General features: G+C 39.1%; 1 protein-coding gene across 2 annotated transcripts in view; it reads right to left on the bottom strand.

The window, feature by feature from the left end:
* Window positions 1–4,907: 4,907 nt before the first annotated feature.
* Window positions 4,908–25,477, bottom strand: part of sdc2 (syndecan 2) — a 73,438-nt gene continuing 52,868 nt past the window's right edge. The window contains exons 2-6 of one of the 2 annotated variants that reach the window (XR_010899240.1): window positions 14,717–14,831; window positions 14,477–14,637; window positions 11,998–12,118; window positions 5,937–7,547; window positions 4,908–5,874 (exon numbers count right to left, since the gene is read on the bottom strand). Coding sequence is in view for 1 of the 2 variants with exons in the window: in XM_067425602.1 (XP_067281703.1) it covers window positions 7,384–7,547; window positions 11,998–12,118; window positions 14,477–14,637; window positions 14,717–14,831 (561 nt within the window). In the remaining variant the exon portion in view is untranslated. Of the gene's footprint in view, window positions 7,548–11,997; window positions 12,119–14,476; window positions 14,638–14,716; window positions 14,832–25,477 lie in introns of both variants that reach the window. The other variant, XM_067425602.1, reaches the window with a different exon arrangement.

Raw genomic sequence — 25,477 nt, 5'->3', positions numbered from 1 at the left:
AGTTGCGAAATTGCAGGCATGGCTCGCGGCTGTTATTTCAAATAGCGCAGCATATTTTAAACTAATCGGTTAACCGGTTTCAACCGGCTAATGAGGCTCGGTGGTCGGTCAAGAAAATGTTTAGTTTTTGCCATCCCTAGTCTGAATCCAATCTGAGGATATCGGAATTCATGCGTTTTTTTCCTAATTACACACACAATAACTCATCTGTGCAACATGAGACGATAAAATCGGGTTTTGTTCACTAGAACCGTGGCGTGTAAATGGGGCCTATGTAAGGTCTTTATACACCACTGAAACCATAGTATATTTTATTGCATTTCTGTCAATAGATCATCCTAAATATTACACACTGCACCTTTAATGGAAAGAAACTCAACTTCTGAGGAACACCAGCTTTTGACTCGTGGATTTTCTTTTGCCCTTCGGTCATAAGCTCTTATGAGGCCTGAAAGTATGTTTACTTTGGATGGCATTCCTTGAAGTTTCTGCATGGTTTGGCATCCATGGTTGGCCTCTTTACTGAATCGGCCCTGTTTCTCAGAGAGAAGCCCCGGTGGCCTTTTGTGCTCCATATCCACTCCCTCTTTTTCCCTCTCCCTGCCCCTATTGAGAGAAACCCCTATAAATTATAAACTAAAGGGACGCTGTGACACGGACACACACAAACACTAGGCACTGATCGGGCAGCCGTAAATTCAGGACTCATAATCAGCACAGCTGAATGGATGAGAAAGAAGGCTGAAATGTTTTGGTGGAACTGGCTCAGGCAGATGCTACAGATCACGCTGTAGGCATGTACATCTGCCAGGGCTAAGGTTAGGCTTGACCCTCGATTATATGGGGAAAAACGGCAATGCTGAACGCAAACACAGAGACGGGAGAGTTGAGGAGCATACTAATGTTTACAAGAGGAGCAAAAATACCATTCTTGTTGCAGTGGATTTCATTATTCCATTCAGTTTCTCTCTTGAGGATTATACTTACAGTACAAAGCCCTCCCTGTAAATAATAATAAAAAAACATTGTTGTGATCTTATGGTGTAATATTCAGATGTATGTTCCCAGTGTCAGTATTTATATTCCATCAGCCCTTGACACTGATCTAAATATGAGAAGCACTGATCATCAGCGGTACAGTAATCCCAGAGGAGAACCAATAAAGATTAATAAATACAGAGGTAATCTGCGGAGCTGAGCCCATGAGCAAACACTCTCAGCAGAAATCCCTTTAGTTCCCAGTTTACAATCCCTGCAAAAGATTCCAGACACATTCACTCATACACACCACTCCAGCTGTTTACCTTCACGGAAATAATTACACTGGGTGGATGGAAGGATGGACACATAGATAAAATGGATAGACTGATTAAATGATAGATAAATCTCATGAAAGACAGATCGAACAATAGAACGACAGACAGATCGAACAATAGAACGACAGACAGATCGAACAATAGAACGACAGACAGATAGAATGATAGAACGACAGACAGATCGAACGATAGAACGACAGACAGATAGAATGATAGAACGACAGACAGATAGAATGATAGAACAACAGACAGATTGAATGATTGAACGACAGACAGATCGAACGATAGAACGACAGTCAGATTGAATGATAGAACGACAGACAGATTGAATGATAGAACGACAGACAGATCGAACAATAGAACAGACAGATCGAATGATAGAACGACAGACAGATCGAATGATAGAACGACAGACAGATCGAACGATAGAACGACAGACAGATCGAACAATAGAACAACAGACAGATCGAACGATAGAACGACAGACAGATCGAACGATAGAACGACAGACAGATCGAACGATAGAACGACAGACAGATCGAACAATAGAACGACAGACAGATCGAACGATAGAACGACAGACAGATCGAACAATAGAACGACAGACAGATCGAACAATAGAATGACAGACAGATCGAACGATAGAACGACAGACAGATCGAACGATAGAACGACAGACAGATCGAATGATAGAACGACAGACAGATCGAACAATAGAACGACAGACAGATCGAACAATAGAACGACAGACAGATCGAATGATAGAACGACAGACAGATAGAATGATAGAACGACAGACAGATAGAATGATAGAACGACAGACAGATTGAATGATAGAACGACAGACAGATCGAACGATAGAACGACAGACAGATAGAATGATAGAACGACAGACAGATAGAATGATAGAACAACAGACAGATTGAATGATTGAACGACAGACAGATCGAACGATAGAACGACAGTCAGATTGACTGATAGAACGACAGACAGATTGAATGATAGAACGACAGACAGATCGAACAATAGAACAGACAGATCGAATGATAGAACGACAGACAGATCGAATGATAGAACGACAGACAGATCGAATGATAGAACGACAGACAGATTGAATGATAGAACGACAGACAGATCGAACAATAGAACAGACAGATCGAACGATTGAACGACAGACAGATCGAACAATAGAACGACAGACAGATCGAATGATAGAACGACAGACAGATCGAACGATAGAACGACAGACAGATCGAATGATAGAACGACAGACAGATCGAACGATAGACAGATCGAACGATAGAACGACAGACAGATCGAACAATAGAACGACAGACAGATCGAACAATAGAACGACAGACAGATCGAATGATAGAACAACAGACAGATCGAACGATAGAACGACAGACAGATAGAACGATAGAACGACAGACAGATAGAATGATAGAACAACAGACAGATTGAATGATTGAATGACAGACAGATCGAACGATAGAACGACAGTCAGATTGAATGATAGAACGACAGACAGATTGAATGATAGAACGACAGACAGATCGAACAATAGAACGACAGATCGAATGATAGAACGACAGACAGATCGAATGATAGAACGACAGACAGATCGAACAATAGAACGACAGACAGATCGAACAATAGAACGACAGACAGATCGAATGATAGAACGACAGACTGATAGAATGATAGAACGACAGACAGATAGAATGATAGAACGACAGACAGATCGAACAATAGAACGACAGACAGATCGAATGATAGAACGACAGACAGATAGAATGATAGAACAGACAGATAGAATGATAGAACAGACAGATTGAATGATAGAACGACAGACAGATCGAATGATAGAACGACAGACAGATTGAATGATAGAACGACAGACTGATAGAATGATAGAACGACAGACAGATTGAATGATAGAACGAAAGACTGATAGAATAATAGAACGACAGACAGATAGAATGATAGAACGACAGACAGATCGAACAATAGAACGACAGACAGATCGAATGATAGAACGACAGACAGATCGAACGATAGACAGATCGAACGATAGAACGACAGACAGATCGAACAATAGAACGACAGACAGATCAAACAATAGAACGACAGACAGATCGAATGATAGAACAACAGACAGATCGAACGATAGAACGACAGACAGATAGAACGATAGAACGACAGACAGATAGAATGATAGAACAACAGACAGATTGAATGATTGAACGACAGACAGATCGAACGATAGAACGACAGTCAGATTGAATGTTAGAACGACAGACAGATTGAATGATAGAACGACAGACAGATCGAACAATAGAACAGACAGATCGAATGATAGAACGACAGACAGATCGAATGATAGAACGACAGACAGATCGAACAATAGAACGACAGACAGATCGAACAATAGAACGACAGACAGATCGAATGATAGAACGACAGACTGATAGAATGATAGAACGACAGACAGATAGAATGATAGAACGACAGACAGATCGAACAATAGAACGACAGACAGATCGAATGATAGAACGACAGACAGATCGAACAATAGAACGACAGACAGATCGAATGATAGAACAGACAGATTGAATGATAGAACGACAGACAGATCGAATGATAGAACGACAGACAGATTGAATGATAGAACGACAGACTGATAGAATGATAGAACGACAGACAGATTGAATGATAGAACGAAAGACTGATAGAATAATAGAACGACAGACAGATAGAATGATAGAACGACAGACAGATCGAACGATAGAACGACAGTCAGATTGAATGATAGAACGACAGACAGATTGAATGATAGAACGACAGACAGATCGAACAATAGAACAGACAGATCGAACGATTGAACGACAGACAGATCGAACAATAGAACGACAGACAGATCGAATGATAGAACGACAGACAGATCGAACGATAGAACGACAGACAGATCGAATGATAGAACGACAGACAGATCGAACAATAGAACGACAGACAGATCGAATGATAGAACGACAGACAGATCGAACGATAGAACGACAGACAGATCGAATGATAGAACGACAGACAGATCGAACAATAGAACGACAGACAGATCGAATGATAGAACGACAGACAGATCGAACAATAGAACGACAGACAGATCGAATGATAGAACGACAGACAGATCGAACGATAGAACGACAGACAGATCGAATGATAGAACGACAGACAGATCGAACAATAGAACGACAGACAGATCGAATGATAGAACGACAGACAGATCGAACGATAGAACGACAGACAGATCGAATGATAGAACGACAGACAGATCGAACAATAGAACGACAGACAGATCGAATGATAGAACGACAGACAGATCGAACGATAGAACGACAGACAGATCGAATGATCAAGTGATAGAACGACAGACTGATAGAACGACAGACAGACAGATAGATAGATAGTCAGAAGGAATGAGAGATAGAATAATAGATGACAAACATGGATGGATGGATGGATGGATGGATGGATGGATGGATGGATGGATGGATGGATGGATGGATGTCGAGGCAGATAAAAGACCAGCAGTGGTTTAGGCCACATGTTTATTCAGTAGTGTTGTTGAACTTACAGGTACAATACTGTCTGCTTTTGAACAACTAAAAACCGTTTCATTCAGCTGCGCTAACACAAGAACATCAGGCTAGCCATTCATGACCCGCACGCCGCCGACACACCACAGACTGCGCGCGTCCAAATGGTAGGCACTTTTAAGGCAAGGTTTAAAACATTTGTGAATATACATTTATATATAATTCTATATAGATTTTTCCCATACATGAATAAGTAATTGGATGCGAAGGTCAAAAAAACAAAACTAACAGCTAACAATGAAACGAAAACCTCAAATGTGGCCAAAGGAAAACACAGCAATCTTTGGGTTTGCAGATGTTTGTCAGTACCTTAGATCAGTCACTCCGGTGTTGGTCACAGTCGGGACATCAGGAGCGAGAGGAGGGGACGATACACTGGGATACACACCCCTTACACCGATCTAAAGAGCGCAGGGGACGGCTCTCCACAACGCTTCCTGATCAGCCATTACCGCACTCAAACTGGGCGGATGAACCATTTCAAACATTTACAAACTACTTTATCAGAAACTGTTGATTACTAAGGGATCGTCCACCCAAAAATGAAAATAACTCCATGATTTACTCCTCCTCCAGTCATCCTAGGTGTGTATGACATTCTGCTTTCAGACAAACACAATCAGAGTTATATTAATAAATGTCCTGGCTCATCCACGCTTTATAATGGCAGTGAATGACTGTTTCTGTTTCAAAGCGCATCTATCCATCCATCATAAACGCGCATTAAGTGGATAGATGCTGTTTTATGATGGATAAATGCACTTTTATGATAAATAGATGCGTTTTTATGATTAATAGATGCACTTTTATGACGGATAGATGCACTTTATGATGGATAGATGCGTTTTTATGATGGATAGATGCACTTTATGATGATAGATCCACTTTTATGACAGATAGATGCACTTTATGATGGATAGATGCACTTTATGATGGATAGATGCACCTTTATGATGGATAGATGCACTTTTATGATGGATAGATGTGCTTTTATGATGGATAGATGCACCTTTATGATGAATAGATGCGTTTTTATGATGGATGGATGTTCTTTTATGATTAATAGATGCTCTATAATGATGAATAGACCCTCCTTTATGACGGATAGATGCACTTTTATGAAATTCAAAACAGAAACAGTCATTCACTGCCATTATAAAGCTTGGAAGGACCATTTTTATAATAACTGTGACTGTGTTTGTCCGAAAGAAGAATGTCATACACACCTAGGATGTCTTGAGGGGAGTAAATCCCGGGATAATGTTCATTTTTAGGTGAATCATCCCTTTAATCGTGACTCCGAGTTGGCAGTTTGGAAAGTGGCCCCTCTAACAGTAAAAATCAGATCGAACCGATGGAACAGATCACCGCAGTGTGACATGAGGATAAATGTGGGCTTTTATGGACGCTCGGATCAAAGGAAACGTGTGTGTGTGTGTGTGTGTGTGGAGAAGGGCATGACGTCTGCGACGGCTCAAATGGCACTGGTCGTTTCTCCAAACCTACAAACACTCAAATCAAACGCATTTTCAGCTCTGAGCACCGATAAACGCTGAGCTGAGAGCTGTGAAATGATCAAACGAGCTGCAGGGGAACATTATTAGACAGAAAGGCATCATGATAAATTAATGAAACACTTATGATCAACGGCAGACATGCTAGGACAAAAGAAGATGAGAAATAAAATCAGGACTGATACAGAACAATTATATTCAATTATTCCACTTTAAAATTTTCTTTACAAATACATACTGCTACAGTTAAAAAGTAGAATCAGCGACTAAAAACGGCTCCTTCGGCATGAGACGGATGCTTTTTTATCTTTTCAGCCTTCTCAAATACACAGAAAATAACGTTTAAATACAGAGATTTGCCAAAAAAACTAAACAAAAAAATAGAGGAAAGAAAAGGTCTCACTGCAAAAAAACGCTTTTCTTACTCAGTATTTTTGTCTTGTTTCTAGTCCAAACATCTAAAAATTCTTAAAAACAAGAAGTATTTACTAGACAAGCAAAAGTAATTGTCTTGTTTTGGGAAAAATAACTCAAAATGAAGAGAGTTTTTGCTTAAAATAAGATAAATAATCTGCCAATGGGGTGAGAAAAATAATCTTAATTCAAACAGAAAACAAGATTCTTTTACTCTGGCAGATTATTTATCTTATTTTAAGCAGAAACTCTCTTCATTTTAAGTAATTTTTTCCCAAAACAAGACAATAATTTGTATTTGTTTCTTAATGTAAGAATTTTTAGATGTTTGGACTAGAAACAAGACAAAAATACTGAGTAAGAAGAGCCTTTTTTGCAGTGCTTAATTACAATACTCTTTACGTTATTCGTCTTTTCCTCAATCATGTGGTGGGATTTTTTTGAATGCAGAAGGAGTCTGTCGTAGTCACTGATATTAGACTGAGTCTATGCGTAAAACTCCTTGGTCGGAGCTTTCTGATAGGCCGCTCCGGACGGCTTCCTCTCCCCGAGGTCGTAGCTGCCTTCGTCCTTCTTTCTCATGCGGTACACCAACAGGAGGATGAGGAAGATGGCGAAGAGGAAGCCGATGACTCCGCCCGCAATCACAGCTGCAACACAAGAGCACGATTGTTTACAGACTAACACAAAAATGTTCACACAATTTGCTAAATTCTACTCCAATGAGCAAAACATCTCCACAAATTTGCACAACATCACACACAGTGATTTGTAAAAACTCTACACACATTTTCACACAGATAAGGATTGTGCAGAGGTGGACAGTAACTCAGCACATTTAACCGAGTACTGTACTGAAGTTCACTTTTTGAGTATCTGTACTTTAATGGAGTATTATTCGTTTAGTGAAACTTTAACTTCACTCCATCTGAAAGACAAATACTACATTACATTACTCCACTACATTTCTATCAAGGTCCTCGAAGTCGAAAGTCGTTTCTGTCGCAGCTTTGAAAGTCAGCGGATGATTTTTTTTCTTCTCTAAAAGGTTTGTTGTTGTTGTTGTTGCAGACAGTCTATCAGGAATCTCTCTTATAGGGTCATACATTCTCCCAACACTGATCAGTTTATAGCGAAATGGAAGACGACGGTTCTTAGGCACAGTGTGTGCACCCATAGCCATACTTTAAAAATATGTTTCAGTTAAAAAAAAATCAAGATTAGTTTAGTTGACATACACTAGATGCATGTTTTATAAAATATTACAAATATGAACGTCTGGGAGAAAGAGAAGAGTAAAGTTGTGAGAATATCAGATGTGTATCAGTGTATTGGATCCGTGCATTCGGCCTTAAAGTGACAGCAGCTTTATAAAGAGCTTTGTAACTTTTCTACAAGTATTTAAATGAGTTTAAGTTAGTCGTCTGCTAGTGTGTCAGATGGAGCATCACTGACTGGCTTAAACCATGATGGGCGGCAGTGGCTCAGTGGTTCATGTAGATTGTCTACAAACCAGAAGGTTGGTGGTTCAATCCCCGGTTCCACCTGACCAAGTGTCGAAGTGTCCATGAGCAAGACACCTAACCCCAGCTGCTCCCGACGAGCTGGATTGCAGCCTTACATGGCAGACATCGCCGTTGGTGTATGAATGGGTGAATGTGAGGCAAAAATGTAAAGCGCTTTGGATAAAAGCGCTATATAAATGCAGTCCATTTACCATGCAGTCCATAAAGTGCATTTATACAACTATAATACAATAATGAGGCGACATAGAAAAGGAAATTTACTTTTGATACTTGAGTACTTTTGAAAACAAATACTTCTGTACTTTTACTCTAGTAATAGAGTTGTGTACTTTGTCCACCTCTTTGTCTACAAAGCCCCGGATTGCCAATGACCACACTAATGAACGCATTGGATAATCACATCCACCTGTTGTGGAAACACACACGTGCTCATTTGAAAACACAGCACTCAGGTGTGCTTTAAAAGGCAGCAGGTGAGTCGCTTTTACTGTAGTTTTTCTTCAGAGTCAAAGTGTATGTAAGTCAACAGATTTTATGTGTTTCATAGATTTCATTGTTGGTTGATTACTGTAACTGATTAAGGTAAGAAATACTGTATTATATATATACAGTGCCTTGCGAAAGTATTCGTTCCCCTTGAACTTTTGGCCTTTTGCCACATTTCAGGCTTCAAACATAATGATATGAAACTGTAATTTTTTGTGAAGAAACGACAACAAGTGGGACACAATCATGAAGTGGAACGAAATTTATTGGATATTTCAAACTTTTTTAACAAATCAAAAACTGAAAAATTGGGCGTGCAAAATTATTCGGCCCCTTTACTTTCAGTGCAGCAAACTCTCTCCAGAAGTTCAGTGAGGATCTCTGAATGATCCAGTGTTGACCTAAATGACTAATGATGATCAGCAGAATCCACCTGTGTGTGATCAAGTCTCCGTATAAATGCACCCGCACTGTGATGGTCTCAGAGGTCCGTTTAAAGCGCAGAGAGCATCATGAAGAACAAGGAACACACCAGGCAGGTCCGAGATACTGTTGTGGAGAAGTTTAAAGCCGGATTTGGATACAGAAAGATTTTCCAAGCTTTAAACATCCCGAGGAGCGCTCTGCAAGCGATAATATTGAAATGGAAGGAGTATCAGACCACTGCAAATCTACCAAGACCTGGCCGTCCCTTTAAACGTTCAGCTCATACGAGGAGAAGACTGATCAGAGATCAGCCAAGAGGCCCATGATCATCTGGAGGAACTGCAGAGATCTACAGCTGAGGTGGGAGACTCTGTCCATAGGACAACAATCAGTCGGATACTGCACAAATCTGGCCTTTCTGGAAGAGTGGCAAGAAGATAAAAGTGTTGTTTAAAGTTTGCCACAAGCCACCTGGGAGACACACCAAACATGTGGAAGAAGGTGCTCTGATCAGATGAAACCAAAATTGAATTTTCTGGCAACAATGCAAAACGTTATGTTTGGCCTAAAAGCACCACAGCTCATCACCCTGAACACACACCATCCCCACTGTCAAACATGGTGGCGGCAGCATCATGGTGTGGGCCTGCTTTTCTTCAGCAGGGACAGGGAAGATGGTTAACTTTGATGGGAAGATGGATGGAGCCAAATACAGGACCATTCTGGAAGAAAACCTGATGGAGTCTGCAAAAGACCTGAGACTGGGACAGAGATTTGTCTTCCAACAAGACAATGATCCAAAACATAAAGCAAAATCTACAATGGAATGGTTCAAGAATTACCATATCCAGGTGTTAGAATGGCCAAAAGTCCAGACCTGAATCCAATCGAGAATCTGTGGAAAGAACTGAAAACTGCTGTTCACAAACGCTCTCCATCCAACCTCACTGAGCTCCAGCTGTTCTGCAGGAGGAACGGGCAAACATTTCAGTCTCTCGATGAGCAAAACTGATAGAGTCAAACGCCAAGAGACTCACAGCTGTAATCGCAGCAAAAGGTGGCGCTACAAAGGGTTAACTTAAGGGGGCCGAATAATTTTGCACTGCCAATTTTTCAGTTTTTGATTTGTTAAAAAAGTTTGAAATATCCAATAATTTCGTTCCACTTCATGATTGTGTCCCACTTGTTGTTGATTCTTCACAAAAAATTACAGTTTCATATCATTATGTTTGAAGCCTGAAATGTGGCAAAAGGTCGCAAAGTTCAAGTGGGCCGAATACTTTCGCAAGGCACTGTATATATATATATATACTTGAAATATTTTAGTTTATAGTAGGCCTATTTGTGTACATTCTCCCTATATCTCAAACGAATCATGACGAATGTTGTGGGTTAGTCACAGTTTTGTTTTGTTTTTCATCTAAATTATCCCTTCCATAATGTCTGGCCAAAAATCAAGCACATGCTATTTCCTAAAATGAGTCTTTTTTTTACAGATGTGTTTTTTATTTATCGCAGCAGTGTGAGACTGTCTGCAATAGTGTCTGATCATTGAGGACTGTGTAGGTTAAATGAAAATAATTAACAGCACTAACAGCATTTTCACAAATGTGTGTATATGTTTTGACTGAAGTGTGTCATTTTGCAAACAATCTAGGAATGGTGCAAATCGAGTGTGGTGTTTGGATAATTGTGATTATATTTAAAAAAAGAAGAAAATAAAGAACCCAGTTTTCAAATTTGCGTGCTAAAAGCGGTAATATTCTCCCAATCGCTGTCGGACGGAAGCGTCATCTGGGAGTCTATGGCTCATGTAAAGCAGACGGGATTATGTTCATAATTAAATAAGGAAGGCCTGGACGCTGCTGGAGGGGCGAGAGATCGGGCGAGAGGAAGTGTGTGTCGCTGTGGAGCAGGATATTAAAGCGGCCTGCGCTTAAACTGAGAATTTGACCTTTGTGCACGGAGAACTGGATCTGCTGCATGTGAAGGAAATGTGCAGTGAACTCTCGAAACTCCCCGTGAGAGATACAACGCCAGTGTAAGACATCTATAATTATAAGCTGGAATACCTCAATGACATCACATTTATATGTGTGTGTGTGTGTTTGTAGGTGTGCGTGTGTGTGTATGAGAGTGTGTGTGTGTGTGTGTGTGTGTGTGTGTAAGTAAATGAGTGTGCATGAGTGAGTTTGTGTGTATTTCAGTATATGTGCATGTGTGTGTGTGTATATGAGTGTGCGTGTGTGTGTGTGTGTGTGTTGGGTAGGTTTAGGGGCAGTGGCAGTGGCAGTGTGTGTGTGTGTGTGTGTGTGTTTGTAGGTGTGCGCGTGTGTGTATGAGTGTGTGTGTGTGTGTGTGTGTGCGTGCGTGTGTGAATGAGCGTGTGTGTGTGTGTGTGTAAGTAAATGAGTGTGCATGAGTGAGTTTGTGTGAGTTTGTGTGTATTTCAGTATATGTGCATGTGTGTGTACATGAGTGTGTGTGTGTGTGTGTGTGTGTGTGTGTGTGTGTGTGTGTGTGTGTGTGTGTGTGTGTGTGTGTGTGTGTGTGTGTTTGAGAGTGCGTTTGTGCATATTGTGGCATTTCCTATGAATACTCAAAAATGTCTTGCTGTATCAAAATTAACAGGAGTATTTATAATCGATTATGATTTCCAGACCTGCCAAAACCTCCGTCCTCTGGAAGAGATTCTCCGACTGGACCTCCAGCGGGGCTCGAGGGAGGCTGGTGGTGCTGGTGATGGGGTTTCTGCGCGAGTCTTCTGTGCCAACATCTGGAGCCTAAACATCGGGAAGAGGAGGAAGAGGAGGAAGAGGAGGAAGAGGAGAATGTGTTAGTGAAGGAAGACTTCACAGCGCTGGACTCTGTGCATTAATCTAAACTAGACAAAAGTATAAAAGGGCCGTTTGATCTTCTCTCTTTATTTCATTACAAATGGGAAATGAAATGATCAGATGGTGCTCGTTTGACTTTTCTGACATCCTTTACTCTTCCCTGATGATGACCTCTGGCCTACTTTCTGTAAGTCTGAATTTCTTCTTCATCTGAAATCTGTATTTTCAAAAACTGAAGATTTCCAGTCTATTAATTTAGAACACAATATCTGCTGTTTGAAAATACATGTCTATACAATTTCGACATAAAAACATTTCAGATGTGTTCAATTTCAAATGTCCTATATTCAACATTTAAAAAATCAAAGAACGATGTAAAATGCAACATAATATCAAATTTTGTTAGATTACACTTGTCAATAATTCAGATTTATGCAATTCAAATTCAGATCATTTTGTCATATTTCTAGCTCCATACCATCCCAAACAGAAATAAGATTATTTTTCTCACCCCATTGGCAGATCATTTTGCTTGTTTAAAGCAAAAACTCACTTCCTTTTGATTTGATTTTTAAGAAAACAAGAAAAAATATCTTATGTCGTTTTACTTATCGAGCAAATGCATCTTGATTTAAGAATATTTAGATATTTAGACTGGAAACAAGACAAAATTACTAAGCATTTTTTGCAGTGTGTTTGGGAAATGTCCCGCCCCTTACCATAACCGCTCCAGTTTCAACACTCGACTAACTAACTCAAACAGGCCCGCCCCGTTATTCTGCGTATTCATTATTATAATGAGGAATATTGTGACGTGTTGGTTCCTGGAGGAAAACTCAAGACTACAATGGAGGCGTTTCAGGAGTTCAGAAACACAGGGTGTGTTTACATGCACGTTCTTAAGCCGATTATGCCTAATAAGCCGATAATGAACATGGTCATGTAAACGCGGTAACCTGTTTTCTTTTATCGGAGTAAGCTCATAAACGGCGTAAGCATAAACCGATCGACACAGGTCGTTTTTTGCCTCTTACTCTGATTTTGCGCGTCATGTAAACGCATTAACCTGCTTTCTGTCGGCTTATTGAAGTGTGCATGTGTGATAGGGGACAAAAACGCAAACTTACAGCAGATTTAAACGCATCCAGACAGAGCGAGCGAGCGTTTTACATGAAATAAGGACACATATCACAAACGCAGACTCTTTAAGACCCAGAGCATTGTAAAGATGTGTTCTCATCTCAGTCAGCAGAAGAGGTTCAGTCTAAACGCTTCATCTGGAACTGATGAGGGATAATATGAGCCGTAAATCTCCAGCTCACGCTTTATTAACATCACAACTGACGTAACATTGGGAATACTCAGAGTCAGATACGGACATTAGTATTTTTGACGTCACTAATCTGGTTTATTAATATAGTCATGTAAACGCGGTTTACTAGAGTTGTCAGTTTACTGGTTTGCATGTAAACGGAGGAAAACTGGTTATTATTAAACCGGTTATTTCAATAAGCTGTTTTTTTGAGTAATCAGCTCACTGGTGTCCATGAAACTGACGCTCACTGACTCTAATATAGAGAAGAGCAGCAAAATTACACACTAAGGAAAGTTGTACAAAAGCATAATTGGGTGCGTTTACATGCACACCAGTAAACTGACAACGCTAGTAACCCGCGTTTACATGACTTTATTAATAAACCGGGTTATTTCCTTGTAGTGACGTCAAAAATACTAATGTCCGTATCTGACTCGGAGTATTCCCAATGTTTCATCAGTTGTGATGTTAATAAAGCGTGAGCTGGAGATTTACGGCAAATATTATCCCTCATCAGTTATTCAGCGTTTTGACTGAACCTCTTCTACTTCTGCTGACTGAGATGAGAACACATCTTTAACATTTTCTGGGTTTTAAAGAGTCTGCGTTTGTGATATATGTCCTTATTTCATGTAAAACAATAATTGTAAAAATGTGTTTAAATCTGCTGTAAGTTTGCGTTTTTGTCCTCGATCACACATGCGCTCTTCAATAAGCCGACAGAAAGCAGGTTAATGCGTTTACATGACGCGCAAAATCCAGGTAAGAGGCAAAAAATTGCCTGTGTCAATCGGTTTATTCTTACGCCGTTTATGAGCTTACTCTGATAAAAGAAAACGGGTTACCGCGGTTACATGACCATGTTCATTGTCGACTTATTAGGCATAATCGGCTTAAGAACGTGCATGTAAACACACTCAATGCTCTTCTTTAACATGCACAGAAACACTGACACTGATAGACAGAAGAACTGTATAGCTGACACCTACCTCTATCCTGACTCGTTTCTTTGTGTCTTTGGGAGCATCCCGTGATGTTGAAGTCTCCACTTTTGGCGTGAAGTCTTTGGTGGAGTCCTGTGTTGGCTCTGCTTTAGGCACGATGAAGAGTGTGTTTACTGTGGCCACTTCTACAACCTCCTCTCCGGCTCCTGAAAAAAAAAGACACATGCTGCCACATCCAACATGAAGGGATCCGACTACACCGGGAATGCATGAAGCGATCCTTACCTGATCCCGATCCGGAGCTGAAATCGTCGTCATCTTCAGGGTAACCTCCCGACCCGGCGTCCTCCAGGTATAAGTCATCCGTCGAGGAGGCCGATTTGGCAGCGGAGACTGCTATCTGCACAGGTAAACGAAGAGAATGGAGATTAATGCTGGCTTCATGTGCTATCGGAAATGTGCTACTTCCCACTTCAGAAGTCATGTTTACACTGCAAAAAAATGCTCTTCTTACTCAGCATTTGTGTCTTGTTTCTATTCTAAATATCTAACAATTCTTAAATCAAGAAAACCCAGACAACTTCCGGCAAGTTTAGATTTGCTCTGCAAGAAGTCTGGCAAAGAGCTCATTCAAGCCCATTTCTAATCCGTCGAAATCACAGCACCAATCAGAAACGTTGCTTTACACAAAACGACAGCGCAGCGACGGTGAAGCAGATTTTGGACATTACAAAGATGGATGAACATCACTCGTTCAAATCAGCAATCACGTCTGTTTTAAGCGATTTAAACTTTTCCTTTTCGCTAAAACCCGAGCAAAGAACAACGCTCAGCTACAGATGTGGATTACCACCATGGTAATTGCCGCCACCATGTTTAAAGTTTAAGGCACGCTGATCTCAGGAATTTGGGTATCATTATTATTTTCTGAACCTCACAGTGGTAAACACAGCATCAGAGGGCATTCACGTGCACTTTGTACCTCGGAAACTCGTATCGACGATAATTCCTTTAGCACATGAGTGGCATAAGATGTTTTACTGTCTCTTTCAGCTCAAATCCCTCGACTCACAGGCTATGAAATCGATTTTTTCAATGCGTTTGAAACGACTAAACTTCCCAGCTTGCCACACGATGCTTCAGTACTTGCTCTGCTTACTGATGAAATATGAAAGTCAATGTTTTCTGCCTTCACACGTATTATACACAACCGAAACTTCCCATCAAAGACTCAGAATGAACTGCACGCTCAGCCGTTTTAAAAGCACAGCAGAAACTTTCTAACAGCAGGTTTATTCTCAGGAGCCGACCCCACCGCACATTTACTAAATATCTGCAGCACTTTTACAGACTGGCAGTAAAAGGGAGTGTTCACTCAAAAATGAAACTCCTCCTCCAGTCATCCTAGGTGTGTATGACATTCTTCTTTCAGACGAACACAATCAGAGTTATAAAATGTCCTGGCTCATCCAATCTTTATAATGGGAGTGAATGACTGTTTCTGTTTTGAGGTCCATAAAAGTGCATTATGTACTTTTATGATGGATGGATGCACTTTTATGATGATAGATGCACTTTTATGATGGATAGATGCACTTTTATGATGATAGATGCACTTTTATGATGATAGAGGCACTTTTATGACGGATGGATGCACTTTTATGATGGATAGATGCACTTTTATGATGGATAGATGCACTTTTATGATGGATAGATGCACTTTTATGACGGATAGATGCACTTTTATGACGGATAGATGCACTTTTATGACGGATAGATGCACTTTTATGATGATAGAGGCACTTTTATGATGATAGATGCACTTTTATGATGGATAGATGCACTTTTATGACGGATAGATGCACTTTTATGATGGATGGATGCACTTTTATGATGGATGGATGCACTTTTATGATGGATGGATGCACTTTTATGACGGATAGATGCACTTTTATGACGGATAGATGCACTTTTATGACGGATAGATGCACTTTTATGATGGATGGATGCACTTTTATGACGGATGGATGCACTTTTATGATGGATGGATGCACTTTTATGATGGATAGATGCACTTTTATGATGATAGATGCACTTTTATGATGGATAGATGCACTTTTATGATGATAGATGCACTTTTATGATGATAGATGCACTTTTATGATGGATAGATGCACTTTTATGATGATAGATGCACTTTTATGATGATAGATGCACTTTTATGATGATAGATGCACTTTTATGATGGATGGATGCACTTTTATGATGGATGGATGCACTTTTATGATGGATGGATGCACTTTTATGACGGATAGATGCACTTTTATGACGGATGGATGCACTTTTATGACGGATGGATGCACTTTTATGATGGATGGATGCACTTTTATGATGGATAGATGCACTTTTATGATGATAGATGCACTTTTATGACGGATAGATGCACTTTTATGATGGATAGATGCACTTTTATGATGGATGGATGCACTTTTATGATGGATGGATGCACTTTTATGACGGATGGATGCACTTTTATGATGGATGGATGCACTATTATGATGGATAGATGCACTTTTATGATGGATAGATGCACTTTTATGATGGATGGATGCACTATTATGATGGATAGATGCACTTTTATGACGGATAGATGCACTTTTATGACGGATAGATGCACTTTTATGATGGATAGATGCACTTTTATGACGGATAGATGCACTTTTATGACGGATAGATGCACTTTTATGACGGATGGATGCACTTTTATGACGGATGGATGCACTTTTATGATGGATGGATGCACTTTTATGATGGATAGATGCACTTTTATGATGATAGATGCACTTTTATGACGGATAGATGCACTTTTATGATGGATAGATGCACTTTTATGATGGATGGATGCACTTTTATGATGGATGGATGCACTTTTATGACGGATGGATGCACTTTTATGATGGATGGATGCACTATTATGATGGATAGATGCACTTTTATGATGGATAGATGCACTTTTATGATGGATGGATGCACTATTATGATGGATAGATGCACTTTTATGACGGATAGATGCACTTTTATGACGGATAGATGCACTTTTATGACGGATAGATGCACTTTTATGATGGATAGATGCACTTTTATGATGGATAGATGCACTTTTATGATGGATAGATGCACTTTTATGACGGATAGATGCACTTTTATGACGGATGGATGCACTTTTATGATGGATGGATGCACTTTTATGATGGACAGATGCACTTTTATGATGGATAGATGCACTTTTATGATGGATGGATGCACTATTATGATGGATAGATGCACTTTTATGATGGATAGATGCACTTTTATGACGGATAGATGCACTTTTATGACGGATAGATGCACTTTTATGATGGATAGATGCACTTTTATGATGGATAGATGCACTTTTATGACGGATAGATGCACTTTTATGACGGATGGATGCACTTTTATGACGGATGGATGCACTTTTATGATGGATAGATGCACTTTTATGATGGATAGATGCACTTTTATGATGGATAGATGCACTTTTATGACGGATAGATGCACTTTTATGACGGATGGATGCACTTTTATGACGGATGGATGCACTTTTATGATGGATGGATGCACTTTTATGATGGACAGATGCACTTTTATGATGGATAGATGCACTTTTATGATGGATAGATGCACTTTTATGATGGATAGATGCACTTTTATGACGGATAGATGAACTTTTATGACGGATAGATGCACTTTTATGACGGATAGATGCACTTTTATGACGGATAGATGCACTTTTATGATGATAGAGGCACTTTTATGACGGATAGATGCACTTTTATGATGGATAGATGAACTTTTATGACGGATAGATGCACTTTTATGATGATAGATGCACTTTTATGACGGATAGATGCACTTTTATTTGGACTTCAAAACAGAAACAGTCATTCACTGTCATTATATAGCTTGGATGAGCCAGGACATTTATTAATATAACTCTGATTGAGTTCGTCTGAAAGCAGAATGTCATACACACCTAGGATGAGCTGAGGGAGAGTAAATCATGGAGTCATTTTAATTTTTGGGTGAACCATCTCTTTAACTGCAAAAACACAACTTACCCTTCATGTGAATGTGTCTTGAATCATGTCATTGCCGTTCTGTCAATGCAAACACACCTTTTTCCTGCCAATTGGACTCATCACACATTGCTCTGTATTCACAACACACTCGTTTGCTTACTGCAATTAACACTGCGCTATTAAACAGGGTTTTATTAAGAGAGGCATTTGTGTGCATATTCAAGCAGTTATTCATCAAATGATCAGCAAAAAATAGAGAAGAACATTATAACCGTGCATATATTTAGACATGCACACTTTAAATTATTATAAAATTAAATGTAATAAAATAGAAATATAAAGTAAAATATTACCTGAAAAAATTTACTTTAAAGGCAGCCATATATTTTAATGTATACATATTTTCACTGTGAAAAATAAATAAATAAATAAATAAATATATAAAATATTGCTTGAAATTTTTTTTGACTATTAAGTTGATATTTTTTCCACCCACCCTAAGAGCACAGATAGATGTATAAATATAAAATTATAAAAATATAATTTTATTATATTTTTAAGAATATAGAAATATAAAATTATAAAAATAACGGTGATTATAAATAATATATATATATATATATAGTTATATTGAACACACACTTTCAGTATTTAATTGTACTTTCTGAACTTAGTCACAGTAATCCAGTAGCGGTGGCTGTGGGAGTGGCCTCACAGGGCAGTGAAGCATTCTGGGAATTGTAGTCTTTCATCCCCATGAGACAAAAATACATTTTCTGTCTTTTCTCAGTCTAGAAGGCACCAAATTCAAAAATAATTTCACATTTCTACTACATCAATGACCCAGTTTAAATACAGATTCATCTTCCCAGTGCTGAAGTACTCCTTTAAGTAACAAATCCTTCTGTTCTTCTACTTAAGTAAAAATCTGTTTTTACATCTTCCACTTGTAACGGAGTAATATTTGATCAGTAGTACTTTTACTCTAGTAATATAGTTGTGTACTTTGTCCACGTCTGATAGAGCCACAGAGCATCTCCTTTAAAAATAGCCTACGCCATCTTTCACAAACAGGTAGAGCTGCAGAAGATGCTGAAAGGACACAATGATAAAACAGAACAATGACCAACAGCAGCATTCAAGCCCTAGTCCTGATCAAAGGAGGACTTTATCAAAGCAACTTTATCTTAACCTCTCTAAGCCCCTCTGCTATTCTCTGGCAGGACGATCGACTCGACACTGCTGCTGATGTGGTCAAACTCTTCCTCCACTGATTAAAATGCAAAGTACAAAGAACACAATAATCACACACACACACACACACACACACACACACACACACACACACACACACACACACACACACACACACACACACACACAGCAGTGCTCGATATCTCCAGTCAATTCTTTCTGTCATTGGGATTCAGTCAAAGTTCTGCAGTGTGTAATGTGTCTCACGTCTGCCCAATAAACAGGCCACTCGAGATCTGCTCAAACCTTCTGAAGGAATGCATTTGGCCTGAGTGCTCTTCAGCGATAAGTGTCTGGCTTTAAAAAAAACTACACACACACACACACACACACACACACACACGTTTGTTTTTGTGACATATGGGGACATTCCATAGGCGTAATGGTTTTTATACTGTACAAACCGTATTTTCGCACGGAGCAAGCGCTCTTAACACAGGTGTGCATGCACGCGTTTTGTCGCTGCTACGTAAACAAATTTCTGCACACAGGAAGACAGATGTTTAAATTAAGTTACGGTACCGACATCCAGTTATGGTGTCTCGCCTTTTTTTTTTTACTGTCTATTAAAGTCTGCCGCGTTTAAGTTACGGTGTAGCCTGTGTACTGTCATACATGTTTTCATAATGCAGAATATTCACTCAGCGCGCTGTCAGGCAGTTTGGGGCTGCCCGACTGTGTGCACTCGAATGCCGTGACAGCCTGCGCTCACGCATACAATCAGTAGTAACAGTTCGCAATTATATCCATATATCCTACCTTTTCTTGTAAACCCGATAAAATCCATGGCAATGAACGTCATCGGGGATGTTTAATCCACAAGCATTCTGAGAATTATTCCTACTCGTCGTTCACATCAATCTAAAAGTTGTCCTTTTAGGCTATAGGCGATTTTCATTCAAAGATGTAAAAGTAATTAAGCTATGTAGCCTATTGTATAATTTTTTTTACTAGATAAAAACATTAAAAACATATTGCAATAAATAATTACTCTGTTTAGCCTATGAATGGGCAATCCGATCCAGTCATGCTGTCATTAGAGTGTGCTAGCCAAACTTAACCCTTGATTAACCAGCGGCACTATTTGCTATTTATCTTATTACAATCACATGCATTTTTACATGATTTGTTATTTGTTCTATTTTTTATATCTTTGCATTATATATGCAAATGTTTACTCATAAGAAATAATCTTATCTTGTTCATATAATTCAGTGTCACCTATCAACCTGTAAGTTTTGCTGCACAGCAATGAAGATACTCTTTACAAGACGTATTGTGTCCTTAATAATGGCATCAGAATGCAACCAAAGCACATGATGGTAATTATAATTAATTGTAAATCATCCAAAATAAATGCCATGATCATTAGATTTTATACAGGTGTTACTATATTGATTTTGTAAATGGTGATCAGCAACCAAATATTGATAATATGGAAGTTACTGCCTTTTGCCTTGGCATGACTCCACATTTTTTGCAGAAAATACAAAGGAAGAGTGCAGTAACTTCAAAATAGGGTGTGTATGTGTGTATGTGTGTGTGTGTGTGTGTGTGCGCGTGCACTTTATGATTTTATTGAATGCATTGCTCTTGTATAGTCTTTTACTTTGGAATTTTAAGAGCAATAAACATATATTGCAATGTTAAGGAATTAGTTTTTTTCATTCAGATAATTAAATCAACATGTATAAATTGCTATTAGGCAATTAATGGGGAGATAATCGATAATCGAATCGAATCGTAACCGAATCGGACAGGGAAAATTAATCGTTAGATTAATCGATGCACCGAAAAAATAATCGCTAGATTAATCGGTAAAAAAATAATCGTTTATCCCAGCCCTAATATATATATATATATATATATATATATATATATATATATATATATATATATATATATATATATATATATATATATATATATATATATATATATATATATATATATATATATTAATATTTATAAGCTATGTATAATATATATTTATACAAAATATAAAACAAATTAATAATTGAATATATAAATAAATATTTTTGTATAGTATTATTTTACAACATGGATTTATACAATAATTTATAAATGCAATATACATATAACATGCATTTGATAAATGCAATTATTTAATGAACTCTTTAATACATAATTTAATAACACACACACTATATATATAATTCATGTACATTTTTGCTTATGCATACAGAATACTGTTTTTGTCCTCGCTGTGTTTGATTGCTGCATGTGAAGAATAAACTATTTTAAAAGCAGGATTGATCGGGTCACATGACCTGGCCTGATTACACAGGACGTCCTTAAACTGATTAGTCGACTAGCCATTTGGCCCTAATTTTCGCACATCCCAACCTGACACACATTTATTGTGAGTTCTTCCAGCCGGGGCAACGCCGTCATGAGCTCAGAGTAAAGAAGCCGATCAGCCTCGTCACACACGGCTCGCAGTAATGAAGGACCAGCGGTGTGTGGCACAGCGTTTAAGGGTCAGTTCACCCCAAAATGAAACGTCTGTCATTAACTCCTCTCCCTAATGTCGCTCCACACCCGTAAGACCTCCGTTCATCTTCACACACAGTTTAAGATATTTTATATTTAGTCTGAGAGCGTATGCAAGTGTATGCACACTATACTGTCCATGTCCAGAAAGGGAATAAAAACATCATCACAGTAGTCCATATGAGACATCAGTGGGTTAATTAGAGTCTCTTGAAGCATCCAAAATACATTTGGGTCCAAAAATAACAAAAACTACGACTTTATTCAGCATTGGCTTCTCTTCCGCGTTTGTGTTAACTCCTCAGATAAAGATTCAAACGGTTATGAATCAGCGAATCGACTCATGATTCGGATCGCCAATGTCACGTGATTTCAGCAGTTTGACACGTGATCCGAATCATGAATCGATTCGCTGATTCATAACCGTTTGAATCTTTATCTGAGGAGTTAACTCAAGCACGGAAGAGAAGCCAATGCCGAATAAAGTCGTAGTTTTTGTTATTTTTGGACCCAAATGTATTTTGGATGCTTCAAGAGACTCTAATTAACCCACTGATGTCTCATATGGACTACTGTGATGATGTTTTTATTCCCTTTCTGGACATGGACAGTATAGTGTGCATACACTTGCATACGCTCTCGGACTAAATATAAAATATCTTAAACTGTGTGTGAAGATGAACGGAGGTCTTACGGGTGTGGAGCGACATTAGGGAGAGGAGTTAATGACAGACATTTCATTTTTGGCTGAACTAACCCTTTAACGTTTGTGTGTCTCTAATGAAAACGCCACCAGCGGGAGATTGCTCCGTTTCCATAGTGAGCCTCGGTGTGAAAGACGGAGATGGAGAAACCAGGGAGAAGGACAGAGACGATAAATGAAGAGAGGAAGAAAAAAGAGGGAGGGAATGAGGACGTAAGGGAGCGAGAGATTACCGCTGCTAAGGACAATCTGCTGCCCTCAGGTTACACTGCTAAAAGCCTGTCAAACTGCACATCTATGCCTAGCAACCTCTGAAAGAAAGAAAGGCTCCTACTGTCTGACATATGCTTTAAACCATGGCATTGTTAAAGCAGCAGAAACTGAGAGAAGGACAAACGTGGCAGAGCTCATGTGGCCGGCTGTCAGCTGCATGTTCAAAAAATGTTCATGCCCTGATGTAGTTTTGGGTCCTTTGGCTTCATTGCAAAAAACGCTTTTCTTACTTAGTATTTGTCTTGTTTCTAGTCCAAACATCTAAAAATTCTTAAAAACAAGAAGTATTTACTAGACAAGCAACAGTAATTGTCTTGTTTTGGGGGAAAATAACTCAAAATGAAGAGAGTTTTTGCTTATAATAAGCTTTGCTTACCCCACTGGCAGATTATTTCGCTTATTTTTAAAGCTCCACTGTGTGATATTTTCCCCCATCTAGCGGTGTAAAGGTATATGACCATCCAGTGAATATTAGTTTCTGTTCCTCTCAATTCTGATTTCGTTTCAACTCCCACGGTGGCCGATTTAGTCCAAGATTAACATGGCAATCCCCCTCTTCACATTCGACACGGTGCCATCGAGTGTTAAAACGCGAAAGACTAAAGGCCTTCGCACACTGAGTCCGTAATTCGCATGCGAAATGTACGCATGTCAAAAAATAAATTCGACCTCACATTATGTCAATCACATGCCTCCGAAACTTTTGCCCGTCCAAAAAAAAATGTGGAACAGGTTTGATTTTCTGCGTTTTTGCATCCGTAAAAATGCATTTTGAGAGACGTTTTGACAACTCAGAGCCACCATACATATTATTCTAGCAAAAATACCAAAAATATTATTATATCACAGCTATAATTATAGCACATCAAGTCTCTGTAAAGCTGTGTGTGTGCGTGTGTGTTTGGATCCATAGACATACTGCCAGGTGTTCGGGATCAATTGATTCTCTGAAATTAGTGGTCGTAGTTTTAATATGTGGCTCCAGTATCGCTAGCAAAGCTCAAACTGAGCCACTGACACTGAAACTTTAAATCAGTCGGTCTGGATAATCCCGCTGGATAGAAACTCTCCTCTCTACGCGATCGCAGGAGTGGATGAACACAATCGCCTCAGGACAAACAAATCATCCTCACTAGACGTCACTTTGTCTTGTTTTGCGTTTTTTACCCGTAACGCATTCATTAATCCGCATCGGACTCAGTGTGCACGGTCTCTGTGCGTGATTAATTTTTCAGATCACGAATACGAAAAAACTCATGCGAAAATATCGGACTCCGTGTGCAAAGACCTTAAGCTTGAATTTACGGGTATGTCCCTCTTTGGCTACTGTACTTTCAAGATGGAGGAGCAACATGGCGACCGGCATTCGAACCCCTCACCCGTATGTGTTTTCAACGGCATATTATAAACTTACGAGAATACTTTATTACTCGAAAGAAGTAAATATACATTAATGAGCACATATATTTTTGAAAGAACTAAGTGCTTTTAGCTAAGAATAAACTAAAAAAGTTACACAGTGTAGCTTTAAGCAAAAACTCTCTTCATTTTGAGTTATTTTCCCCCAAAACAAGACAATTACTGTTGCTTGTCTAGTAAATACTTCTTGTTTTTAAGAATTTTTAGATGTTTGGACTAGAAACAAGACTGTAACGATGAGTCAACAAGAGTGGGGATCCAAATGCAATTTTATTAAGACAATGATCCACAATCGAAGTCCAGAGTACAGGCAAGGTCACAATACATACATGCAGGCAGTCCAAACAAACAACACTACAAGGCAGGGAACGCAGGCAAGAGAGTAGTCCGAACAGGGCCGGCCCGTGGCATAGGCGGAATAGGCAAATGCTAGGGGCGCCACTCGTCCATTTTTTATTACTATTTTTTGGCTACTTTTTTTTACTAATATTAATTTGAAATATTACCACACACACACAAAAAAAAGCATAACTAAATCCCCAGAGTCTTCCCAGACTGCCACATCAATCTCCCCTGCCCATCGAGTGCTTTAGTATGTCCGATATTGAACGGGCGATCAGTTTAACATTGGGAATCTGTTGTCGCGTCGCCTCTCGCACATCTAATGTAGACAGGATTGCTTTCGTTTTTAATGTGCTTGTTCGCTCGCGCCAGACAGTGAAAGTTGCCTAATTATTTATGACGGATGGCCAATGTGTCAAAAAGACCGAAGCCCTCCGATAC

This window comes from Pseudorasbora parva, chromosome 19, assembly GCF_024679245.1.
Source record: "Pseudorasbora parva isolate DD20220531a chromosome 19, ASM2467924v1, whole genome shotgun sequence".
Taxonomy (NCBI): Eukaryota; Metazoa; Chordata; class Actinopteri; order Cypriniformes; family Gobionidae; genus Pseudorasbora; species Pseudorasbora parva.
Note: the sequence above shows the minus strand (reverse complement) of the source record. Positions and strands in the feature narration are given on the sequence as shown.